This window comes from Cynara cardunculus, assembly GCF_001531365.2.
Source record: "Cynara cardunculus var. scolymus isolate 2C chromosome LG 6, CcrdV1, whole genome shotgun sequence".
In the NCBI taxonomy this organism is placed as follows: domain Eukaryota; kingdom Viridiplantae; phylum Streptophyta; class Magnoliopsida; order Asterales; family Asteraceae; genus Cynara; species Cynara cardunculus.
The window spans coordinates 4,418,912-4,431,596 of NC_037533.1; the positions used below are offsets into that span (position 1 = coordinate 4,418,912).

At 32.1% G+C, this 12,685-nt stretch overlaps 1 protein-coding gene across 4 annotated transcripts; it reads left to right on the forward strand.

Moving 5' to 3' along the window:
• The first annotated feature begins 6,164 nt into the window (after window positions 1–6,164).
• LOC112514792 (glycine-rich RNA-binding protein RZ1A-like) lies at window positions 6,165–9,960 on the forward strand. Of its 4 annotated transcripts, none has more exons than XM_025121399.1 (4): window positions 6,165–6,262; window positions 7,982–8,099; window positions 8,640–9,153; window positions 9,707–9,960. In XM_025121399.1, the coding sequence occupies exons 2-3, from the start codon at window positions 7,989–7,991 to the stop codon at window positions 9,141–9,143; spliced, it is 615 nt and encodes a 204-aa protein (XP_024977167.1). In that variant the 5' UTR covers window positions 6,165–6,262; window positions 7,982–7,988; the 3' UTR covers window positions 9,144–9,153; window positions 9,707–9,960. The 4 variants fall into 4 exon arrangements, with proteins under 4 accessions (XP_024977167.1, XP_024977164.1, XP_024977165.1 ...); XM_025121396.1 differs by having other exon boundaries at window positions 9,724–9,960; XM_025121397.1 differs by having other exon boundaries at window positions 6,174–6,294; window positions 9,724–9,960.
• Window positions 9,961–12,685: the final 2,725 nt, after the last annotated feature.

A 12,685-nucleotide genomic window follows, 5' to 3' on the forward strand; every position in this document is an offset into this window, starting at 1 on the left:
AGGGAAGCTTACACCCATACCCATCTTTTAATATTAAAGGTTTATTTCATATTTCTAAGCTTTGCACAATCAAAACTCAAATATTTTCTCAAACCGAAACATGTTCAAGAAGTTCATGAAAATCTCAGATTCTCAGTAAGTCCAGTCCCTGTGGAAACGATCTTGGTACTATACCACTTTATTACTTGAAGCGATCAGAGTGTCGGCGTGCACTTGCACCGCCACTTTGGGGATTTTGTGCCCACTGTGTGCATACTTACGATCACAACGCATCAGTACACCTTTCATTGATATGCCACCCTTATCTCATGGTACATCTCTTCTTGATATGTCACCCTTGTTTTCTCATCAAATGTAATCAAATCTTAGATTTGATTATTTTGCCAAGGCCTCAAAACAGTTTCATCTTAGAAACTCTATATCAAGAACTTTCACCGTTCTAAACCTAATTTCAATGTCATCTTAAAATCAACTCTATTCTAAAATAGTTTATCTTTCTCAATAGTTTTGAAAGAAACAGTACAAGAAGTGAGTGCTAATGTTTTGTAAAACCATTTGTAAATAAATAAATTATCTAGAGAAGAAAAAGATAATAAAATGCCAATAAAACAATAAAACAACACAAGAAGCAAATGCTGCTTTGATACCACTTGTTGGTGGATCTACAAGAGTTATAATAATCAGTTTGTAGAAGGGGGGGGGATGAATACAAACACAGAACTTTCACAGTTCTAAACGTAAACCTAATTTCAATGTCATCTTAAAATCAACTCTATTCTAAAAATAGTTTATCTTTCTCAATAGTTTTGAAAGAAACAGTACAAGAAGTGAGTGCTAGTGTTTTGTAAAATCATTTGTAAAGAAATAAATTATCTAGAGAAGAAAAATATAATAAAATGCCAATAAAACAATAAAACAACACAAGAAGCAAATGCTGCTTTGATACCACTTGTTGGTGGATCTACAAGAGTTATAAAAATCAGTTTGTAGAAGGGGGGGATTAATACAAACACAGAAACTTTCACTTTTAAAAATTAAATATTGAAAAAGAAGATCAAAACAAATTTTACAGATTGTTTGTGGAAGAACTAAGGTAAAGAAACCTATCAAAACAATTTAAGGTACACACTATTACACTTAGCAAAGAGAAAAGATTTGCTGTAAGAATTGAAGACTTATGTAAATGCTCTTCACTTGTTCAAAGTGGTTCTTTCTCTTTAGAGAGAGAGTAGTGAGAGAAGTAACTTTTTAGGTAAGTTTCTTAGAGAGGAAGAGTGATAACTGAAACAAGAGCACTAAGCTATTTATACCCATTGCATTAAATGCAATTCAGAAGGTACAAAACACGTGTCAAGCTTTTGTTCATGAGCAGTCATCTTTTCATAAAATAGGTAAGCATAATAGAGTCAACTGAGTGGCTCCATACTGTACTATACTCTAGAAAAATGTATGAGTTTGTCCTTAGTGTGTGGGAGAACAAGACAAAAACAATCGTGCATGGTAAGCTTCGTTTAGTCACTGAATGCTGGGATGACGTTGAATGTCTGTTCAGCATTCGTTGAAAGTTGTGCAGTCTTCACACATATATAAACGAACTTGTAATCACTGAGTGCCGCTTCAGATCATGGACGCGTTGGTCTCTAATCTTCAGTTTCTGTCTTCGACATTGCTGAAGAATCTTTGGTGTGAGTTTGTCTTCTTGAAGTATATTAGTTTCTGAAGGAGTTACAATACGTGTTCAACGATCACTGAACAGACTCAGTGATGATAGCTGAAACTGAATAAACAGAAACACTTATACATCGATAGGTAAAAAGGATTATCATCAAATCAATGAGAGATGATCAACATACAAAAACACTAAATATGATAAAACATGGTTTTAAAACACACTTGAATACCACAATAAGTTCTATTTAAACGTAAATTTATTCCAACAAGAAAGTACTATGCATAACTAAATATGGATGATTTTAAAACTTAATCGCTACATATACCAAGTAGTAATCTATTAGATATTTGATATCAATTATAATTTGCAGTTTCAATTGCTATTAATAAGCATTTTTGTGCTAAAAGGGAAATACCTCGAATCCCCTTCTCCTCGATCCAACACTGGACGGTATATCAAAATCAAAAGAATACCAACATCCAGGCAACTACATCAAAAATGATATTAATAAGGTAAAATGCAGCGAAACCAACAACAATGAATTAAAAGCAGAGTATGATAACATTATATGTAGAAACACTACCTGAAGACTGAATTAAAAACAGTGTATGTCAAGGATGGTCTACCAAAGTTGCTATCCAAAGCTATAATGTGAATATGTCTACAAAGTTTCAATTCTAGTATGTACATGTCCACATGCAATCAAAAGTAACCAATTAGGTTTTCTTTAATTCCTTTGCTCCGGTAATCATAATATGAGAGAAGCTTATCTTTGATACCTTTTACTCTCCATAGCTAAATAACCAATTTGGTTGGAATAGGTCAAATTCAAACCCCTTTGAAGCATCTCCTCAAACAACTTTCGTGCCATTTTTGCTTATTTGAATAGCAAGTGAAGATACATAGGAAGAAGTTAGAATTTAAGTAGATGTACAGCAAATCTAAAAGAAGCAAATGCAAGATGGCAAAAATTCATCAAAATTATATCAGAAGATCTAAACACAAACAAACAAACTATTTAATAATTACCTCGATGGAGGTGGAGATGCTTGAAATTGAAGTTGAAGTAGAAGAAACTGTTGGCAAGTATTTTGAAGAACAATGAAGGGAACAATCCTAAGAATGGTATAGAGAGAATAGAATCGTTGCTTTGAATCGATAATGGTACATGCTCGATACAGAAGGTTGAAGGTTTCGATATGGAAGGTTATCTTGGGAGCATGAATCGTTGTCTTGGAGAATGAGTAGTTGTCTTGGTAGTAGGAATCGATTTTTTGGAAGCAGAAATCACCAGCAAGATTTAAGTTGAAGTGTTGAGTTGTACATCAAACTTATAATGTTGTTTTTAAGACTTTTAAGACTCTATGCATTAATAAGTAGTACTTTATGCATTAAACATTGTTTTTTAAGACTTTTATCAAATCTGGTTTATAAGGTAGTATAAATAATCATTGAATCATAACATAATACTTAATTATTGTTTTTATAAAAACTCGTAGTATCAAAACCAAAATTAATTACTTTGTTATTAAGTATAAATTAAATTATAATAAAAAAATGAATTAAAGAAATTATAAAAAAAACGAGAACTTTTAAATAGTTAATTTCATATTAATATCTATATATTTTTTCAAAAAATTTAAGATATCTTCAAGTTTATATATTATTCAAAAATAAAAACGTTATCTTCTTTTCAAACCACATAAAACCGTTCTATAATATCGACAGAAACAAAGAATAAGATAAAACATTAAAATCGAGATATATCTCGCTATATTATACGGGTATCTTTCTAGTAAGTAAATAATATTGATACTTAAATTAAATACATTCAAGAAAATAAGCTATAAATAATATTTATTAAATTGTAAAAGAATTACAAAATATCAAATAAAGTTAAATGATATTGTATTAAAATAACATTAATGTAATAAATTTTTATTAAACAAAAAACCCAATAAGCAGTTAACAAGGGAACAAATTAAATGCTCATTTAATTAATTAATTTTTTTTAGCTAAAATAACTATTTTATACATCTAAATTGGTAATCTAAACATTTTTCTCTAGGGTTAATTCAAATATCACTACTTTTTCAATACATTGCAGACTTAGCTAAAAGACAAGAAAAATCAAATTTAACTAGTTTACCATCGTAATTCCGGAATCAACCATGACAAATAGCGGACTTGATCGTCAAAATTACAAATTCGTGTTGAATTTGATATTTTTTGCCTTTTAAATAGGCCCGTAATATTGTGGACCCATATGTTACAAAAATAATGACATTTAGATCAATCATATTTATTTATTTATTTTTATTTTTCTTTACAACCAAAAAACATAAAAACTAAAAACAAAAAATCATATAATTATTTAATTTAAATAATTGCATACAAATTACAACGCAATTCTCATATAAGGGTGTTTAGAATTGCTTATTTTAGGTGCCTTTTGACTTATTTCAGTCTGGCACCGGCGATAAGCTAAATGCTAGTGTTTGTATGAGGAAAAATAAAACTGCTTATACCGGTGCCAAACCGGCAATAAGCAGTTTTTGATAAGTTAATTTTTCCTGACTTATGAAAAACTGCTTATTACCAGTCTACCATTTTAACTCCGTTTTATTAATGTTTGTTAATTATTAATCTTATTGATATAAATTTTTGTCAAAAAAATATTATAAATGATGAAAAATAAATTTTTACATGTTAAAAAATCAAATAAGTTAATAAACAATCTCAAACACTCCCATAAGTCAATAATATAAAAGACTGTATTTTTTGGTCATTTTACATATATAAGCAAAATTTGCCAAACACTAAAAAATAACTTATCAGCTTATTGCTTTTTGGTACCGCTGTAAGCTAATCCAAACACTTTTTACAAAAACTCCGGTTTAATACCACATAAGTTAATAAGCATTTTTATAAAAAAAAACATAAGTTATTTTAAATAAGCAATCTCAAACACCCCTAAATATCTGTTATTCACGTCCATATATTTAGTTATTTCAATCAAAAATTAAATATCTATAAATTCAATTTTTTTTCAATTCAATTTATATCAACGATAAAAATATAATCAAAAAGTATTCTATACATCAAATCATGAATGATATCTTTTCTTCTAACATGAATTTATAATATTTACTTATAAAGAAGATGATAGAAAGCTTATCAAAATTTCTGATGGACATAGCAATGAGTAAGCAATAACGAAGTAGCGATGCAATTTTGCAACAAGTTGTTCAACAGTGGCTGACAACAAACGGCAGCGAAAAAAGGTTTTGAGTTTTACGTGCTGATAACCTGTTATAGGAAAACGAAATTGAACAACGGTAAATAAAGAAAATGAATATGTAATTCTCATTTATCACAAATAGATAATTATGAGAGATATCAATTCTAATCTATCTGTGATATGTTTATCTCTATCTATATTCTCATATTCTTTAGACAATGACACATTTATCCTACAACAAAAACTACAAAAATTAAAATGATAAATAATAAATTATTTCGTTCATAAATCTAAATTAAATTATAATTAAAAAATTAAATTAAAAAAATTACACAAAAAACAAGAACTTTTAAATAGTTAATTTAAGGGCAAATTGCATGAAAAAGTAACGTACTTTAACTTGATTCCTATTTTGGGTAACGTACTTTCAAAACTTTCATTTTGGTACCTATTGATAGAGCAAATTGCATGAAAAAGTAACGTACTTTAACTTGATTCCTATTTTGGGTAACGTACTTTCAAAACTTTCATTTTGGTACCTAAAATGTAAAGTTTTAAACACTTAAGTACCCGGGTAACTGGTTGAAATATTAACCGATTATCATGCTGATATGGCGAGTGATGTGGTATCAAACTCGRTATTATTTGCTGACGTGGTCAGTGACGTGGATTTTTTAAAATCTAAAATTAGTATTTTTTTAGTCTAAAATTAGTCTTTCCGGGTTAYCCGGGTACTTAAATGTTTACAACTTTACATCTTAGGTACCAAAATGAAAGTTTTGAAAGTACGTTACCCAAAATAGGAATCAAGTTAAAGTACGTTACTTTTTCATGCAATTTGCTCTATCAATAGGTACCAAAATGAAAGTTTTGAAAGTACGTTACCCAAAATAGGAATCAAGTTAAAGTACGTTACTTTTTCATGCAATTTGCCCTTAATTTAATAGTAATATTGATATATTTATTTTTGAAATTTGATGATATCTTCAAATTTACAAACCATACTATAATATTTATCAAAATGAAATAAAACAAAACATTAAAATCGAGATATATCCCACTTTATAGTTTAAATTAATGACCAAACCAAAATACATTACATTCACTTACAATTTCCCTTTTTATTTCAGAACTTAGACAAGAGAGGCTTAAAACGATAATAGGGGGGTGCGATAGCAATAAGGCTAAACCATAAGGGTACAAATTGTAATATTTTACCAAGTTAACCTAAGAATCGACAAAGTGTTTCTCGAACAGAATTTGAGCTTTCGACCTCAATCCGATTAGGGTTTTGGAAAGCGAAGAGAACCATCTCTCTCCCGTCTGCACGCATAGTCTGTGTGAAATTTGTAAGTTCTTCGGCTCTCTGCTCTACAAGCAGGTTAAGATCTTCTGATTCATCGTTCTTTCCTAATTTTCCCTAATTGTTAAACCTTATTCTTGATCTAGTATCTGCAGTTGAGCCGGTTTCTATCGGCTGGTTTTCGTCCCTTGATAGTGTTACAGCTTTTCTGTTGCTCAATGCACATGAAATTTATTTTGTCTGCACTTTGTTTCATATCTTTAACGTATATAATCACGCGATTCATCATTCTAAGCCAATTTGTTTTGAGCTCGAACCTGTTGATTTATTATGGCATCAGAGCCCGCGATTCGTAAGTCACTTAGGCTCAAGAGTTTCCTGTGACACGGCTGTTATCAATTGATGAATTATATTCTTAATAAATATGATAATTGAACACGTTTCTCCGAACCCAATTGGTTTTAAGTTGAAACCTTGGCGACTTAGTGACTGTAATTGGTAGGCTGCTTTTGGTGAGTATGTGATTAGGCTGGTTAAACAATATTGATGTGATAGTTCAGGAGGCAAATTCTCAAACCAAAAATGGAGAAATTTGTGATGGTATTTGTTTTGCATTGTATTGGGGTGTAATTTATGATGTAGTTTGGGATTTCTTGATTCTGGAGTATTTCCTTGGTCATTGTGGTGATTGTGCTACTACTGATATTGGTTGATGGAAGGGAACCAGGTGGTGTTTGCTTGTGCATAGAGCTATCTAAGATTTGCAAGTTAAGGTTTTTAGGTCGTGAACCTTGTATAGGCTATATTAATAAACGGGATTCCAGGGTCTACCATAAACGTTTGTGCAAATATTGGCTGATGGATATATGGCATAAACATAAACATCATCATCGAGGAAAGGAACAGGTCATGTGTTTGCACTTTGGTTCCTTGTGCCTTATCTTTAATATATTACTTGTTTCTGCAAGTGCTTTGTATTGTTCATTTTTAACTTTAGATCCAGATTTCTTTTATAGTGTGTACAAGGAGGTTCTCCGGGATATTGACTGGGGCCTGATGTATTATATATAAACTCTGAGCTAGATGTTCAACCAGCAATCTTTCTATATATTTTGTATGCTTCCATTTACACTGGACTGTGATCTATTTTACCTAAAACAATTTCCTCACACCAAAGTTCTTTTTATGGAAAAACAATGCAATTAACTTTAGTTAGGTTGATAAATCACCAGTAAAACATAGTAAACAGTAAAGCATATCCATATCTCAACATCATCGTTCAACTTCTTTAAGTATCCACTTTCGTGTCTTTCTGTTCTCATTGCATTTTCACATTCATGTATTGAGTGTTTCTTTGTTTTTTTGGATGTATTTCCTTCTTTATAATAATTAAAGCTCGGCTCCTTACGAATCATACTTTTATGTTTGCGACTGCGTATTTACATGTCTATAAGTGTCTCTGGTTTTTACTAATCGTATAGAGGTATTTGTCATAATTAATGCATGTATTGGATCTTTAACAAAACATATTTTGTTGGATATGCTAAATTTTAATCTAGTATGATGTTAGATCTTTTTTCATTTCTTTCTAGGAAAAGCATAATATTTGCACTTTCTCAAGAGGGTTTTAAAATTTTCTTTAAACCTGAATCATATAGACATATAGTTTAACCTTTAATATTTAAAATTGTATATGCTTTTTCTTTAAGTTGTTGATTTGTTTGTCTGTTTGTTGTATACTGATGCTTTTCATTTCTTTTTTCAGCTGAACTATGATTGAACAGGACGAGTATCGTTGTTTTATTGGGAATCTTTCATGGTCAACATCTGACAGAGACTTGAAAGAAGCCTTTAAAAAATTTGACCATCTTGTAGATGCAAAGGTATTTGTCAATCGGAGATGTGCCTTGTATTTGTGTTGACAAATGGTAAACTCTTTCCATTTGTAGATTGACATGGTCTATGCATCCTTGGGTTATATATGTATATCTTTATCCTGCACAAGTTTTCACAAGAATTATGTTTGGTTGCACAACACCTTTCTGAGATTTATTATCACTCTTTATGCTTTCTGAGATTTATTATCACTCTTTATGTCTGCATTATCTTCAACCAAGAGGGATCATTTAAATTCATCTTGAAAGCATAAAGAATTGTGAAATATTCTTCTCTCAATTAGAAGCGTCTTTGCTTTTTTACGTTCTTTTGTATTTTGCTTTATTCTGCAAGCAAGTTATTTAGTCTTAATCCTCTTAGTTCTCAAAAAGTAGGCTTTGATAAAAGAATTAGTCACCAGTTGGTGCTGCTTGACCATATGAAGATGCTTATTAACACTAATGAGTTTACTTTTTTAAAGCCAAATTTAAACTTGAATGAGTCAAATGTAGAACTATTGTCCAACACTGGTTCGCCTCCCATTTCAGGTTGTGGTTGACAGATCATCTGGGCGATCACGTGGGTTCGGGTTTGTTACTTTTGATGATGAAAAAGCTATGGAAGATGCAATTGAAGCAATGAATGGGATAGATTTAGATGGACGTCCTATCTCAGTAGATAAAGCTCAACCAAATCAAGGAGGTGGCAGAGACCGTGACAGCGGGCGGGACAGGGATAGGGACAGAGACAGGGGTAGGGATCGGGGTCGAGACCGTGATTACGGAGGTGGTGGGAGAGGATCAGGTGGTGGTGGTGGTGGTGATTGCTTCAAATGTGGGAAGCCTGGCCATTTTGCTCGAGAATGCCCATCTGGAGAGGGATCAAGAGGAGGGAGCAGGTATGGTGGCAGAGATGACAGATACGGCAGTCGCCATGGTCCGGATCGCAGTGGCGATCGCTCAAGTGGACGGAACAGGGAGTCTGGCAGTCGTGGAGGCTCAGGAAGCGATAGACATAATCGTGATCGTTCTGGTCCCTATGAACGCCCTTGATGCTTGTGAGGTATTACTTCAGTTTCTTTTAATAATATGCCGGATATATTTTTTTAGGAGGTTTTCTCGTTCTGACCCTTGATCGCCACCAAAAGGTTCAATAAATAAGTAGAGGTCAGGCCTGCATACGTCATAACTCCTGTCCCCTGAAAAAACCCCACCTCCGTCTTTGGGGTAGTAGTTAGGTATGCATACATCATTACTCCCCCAACCCCACCTCCGTCTTTGGGGTAGTAGTTAAGTCTGCATACATCATTACCCCCCCCAACCCTCCGGATCTTAGGGTGCTATATATTCGACCCGTTTGGTTAGGTTAGCAAATTTTCACATAAACAACTGCTCTAACTCTTTGTGGTAGTGGAGGTCTGCATACATCATTAACCCCCACCCCACTTCCTGGTTTGGTTAACAAATATTTTTACAGAAACGGCTGCTCTACTCTTTTGGGTAGAGGACAGGTCTACATGATTACCCCCACCCCAAAACACCCTACCTCCGGGTGGGACTTAATGAGCTTGTTTTTGTTTAATAAACAAATATCTTGATGGTGGCTCATATTTCAGCTATGGTGGTGAAGCAGGATCTAGGTACACGAGGATTGTATCACTACATGCCGAATCTGCAGGATTTTACGGGATCACACTTTCTCCCATTTTGAATTGCATCAAACTGGCAACTGCCATATCTTCTTTTTCCCTGATTTTAGTATCCATTTCTGTTTTGAACAAATTTTCATCGAGTGTTGAATGGATCTTTTTTAGCGTATTAAAGATGTAATTGCTGCTTGAATTTGAGAATGGTTCTTCAGTTTTCGGTTTTATTGAGCCGAGTTCTTGCACTTTCTGGTGCTCAAAAAACTGACAAACCTGTCCAACTCGCACGATATGAGTTGGGTTGGATTGAAAATTTTCAAAGTTCAAACCCCTAATTTTCAAAGGCCTTCAACCCAACCCGTGTGGAGCCCTTCAATCATTGGGCTGATTTTCAGTTCTATCTTTTTTATCTCAGTTTGGTTCCAACCTGATGCGTGTTTGAATACTTGCTGAATATTTCAAATAAAGTAAAAAAAACTGTAGTTATTTATAAAAAAATAAAAAAGATTAATTGAAATTCGGAAAACTTTGATGTAGGTATATATATGTATATGTTATATCGAGGGAGGTTTCGGGAAAACCTTGATAAAAATGAAAACCTAAGGAGCGTCGTAGTAACTATTTATCTGGATATTATGTACATGTGTACATAAATAATTGATGTTGTTTCTTGGTTTTTATGTATGTATACATGTTATGCACATATGTATATCTGGCTAATTGTTTTTAAATTATTTGCATGTAGAAGTACAAACTGTTTAGAAGAGCAGTTACTAGGATATTTTTTAATTTTTTACAGTTTTTCCTTGAATATATATATTTTATGCCATTCTACCAAAGATAGGAAAAAAAGCACATTTTCTACTACAGAAATAAAAGTCAAACAAAATAAAATGGATTACCTTTTTTAGTAATTGTTTATGGGTATTGTTAGCGTTCAATTTTAAAGAAATTTAAAGATTTATTTAGCAATCAGGGGAGTTTTGTTTAGGGGTTAAATCAAATAAGAACCATATATATATATTACAAACCCGTAAAAATTGATATAAAAATATTTTTTTACATGATATTTTTTTATCAAATGCTAGATTTTAAAATACTGTTTTACATATATTTGTTTTATTATATGATAGTTTCACATGTATTTGTTTAACCATATGAATAGTTTTTACGTGTATTTTTTATTGCACATAACCTATTTCTTTTCCACATGTAATCTTTTCAGAAGGTGAACACAAACATACGTAAAAAAATATCTTAAATCATAGGTTTTGAAAAAAAAAGATTATATAAAGTTATTTTTATATTGGTTCTCATGGATTTATAACATTTTTGTCGTTTTTATTTTATTATCGTCCCATTTGTTTAACCCTTATCTATTGTTATATCCTATTCCATTTGCTTATCAACCATTAGAATCGAACAAACTAGTTACTCAATTGGTCTTTAAATAGGTCCCGACCAGTCCTTATATAACTGGTGCCAGTCATGATCGATCAACAATAGAAAATTTCTTATCTTATTGTGACCAAACCAATCTATGTTTTCTTCTTCTAATTATTAACTATTTTTATCATAATATTGTTCACTAAGTTTTTAGATATGAACTATTTTCTGTGTTATACTATATTAAGGTATTAATCTTATGTTCTAACCATTAGTTTTCTACTTATAAAATTTTTATTGATAAAAAATAAATGTTCAAAAAGCGTCCCATGACCTGCATCACGGGGCGCCATGACGTACGTCATAGGACGCCATGACGTAAGATGCATCTCCACAGTTACGGAACAACCCATAGCATTTGGGTAAGGTGTGGCTCATGCCATGATGCGTTGTATCATGAGTTTTTCACAGAACGTGAACTTATTTTATACTTTTTTATATTTAATTTTTTAACCGTGTTTTTACACTTTTAACTTTAAATTTTATATCTTTACAAACTTAGATTAATCGCATCTCACGGTGTCTTTGGTTCACACATGTCACGATCTCACAGTTAAAACAAATTAATAAACTGATAACTCTCAATTTGTGAGAGTTATTTGTGGTTCAATACCCCTATTTTATTATGTCTTTTGTACCAATTTTGCTCCTATCCTGTATTTTTGGTCCAAAATATTTTAAGAGGTGATGAAAGGTCAAGAATTTGATTCTTTTCTGAAAAACCATTGCTATTGGTAAAATGCCCACTTTCTGCTCACATTCTTCTTACTGCATGTTTTCCTCAAGACGGATTTGGACAAAATTTATATACTGGCTCTCCTGGGTATTAAAATGATTTAATTCTGAAGTCAGATTCGAAATTCTTGAATTATTTGGAAGAATGAGCCTTGTTGAATTAAAAAATATCTTAAAGTAACTCTACCATTATTTTAATGAAAATGTCTTCCTTACCTTTTCCTTATTTTACGGGTTAGGTAACTTAACATTTTTCATCCTTTCAAAAAAGGTGACAAGGCCAGAAAAGTAGACAAGAAGTGATGGAGGGTCTTTACCCTCTAGTCAAGAATACTTTCTTCCTTTGGGCGAAGAGTTTGTTCGGTTCTCACTTTTTCACTATATATTGAAGCTTTTCTCTTATTTGGAAGACATCAATGAGTCAACCAAGCAACCTTGGAGCATTCACTCTCAACTGAAGTTATAGGACAGTAGAACAAGTTTAATTTCTGCATTTAATTTTATTTTCGTACTTAGTCTTAAATTCTCGCTACTGTGCCTTGTATGCCCGCTGTGGGCAACAGTTTAAGTAAAATTTTTCAAGTATTTCTTATGTATTTTTCTTCTTCTCGTTCCTTTATGTTTTCTAATTTTATTATGAGCTAATCACCCCTTTGGGTGTGAGTGTGAGTCAAACTTAAGAATTTGAAGGCACACTTGGGTGTTGCCAATTTTATTAATTCTTAAGCTTGGTCATTTAAGTCGGGACTTAAGCTCAACGCAGATAAG

What these genes read in the sequence shown, in the direction of transcription:
- LOC112514792 (XM_025121399.1), top strand. Translation starts at nt 7,989, where the DNA reads ATGATTGAACAGGACGAGTATCGTTGTTTTATTGGGAATCTTTCATGG. An exon ending in ACCATCTTGTAGATGCAAAG is followed by an intron (nt 8,100 to 8,639) that starts GTATTTGTCAAT and finishes CTCCCATTTCAG; the next exon opens with GTTGTGGTTGACAGATCATC.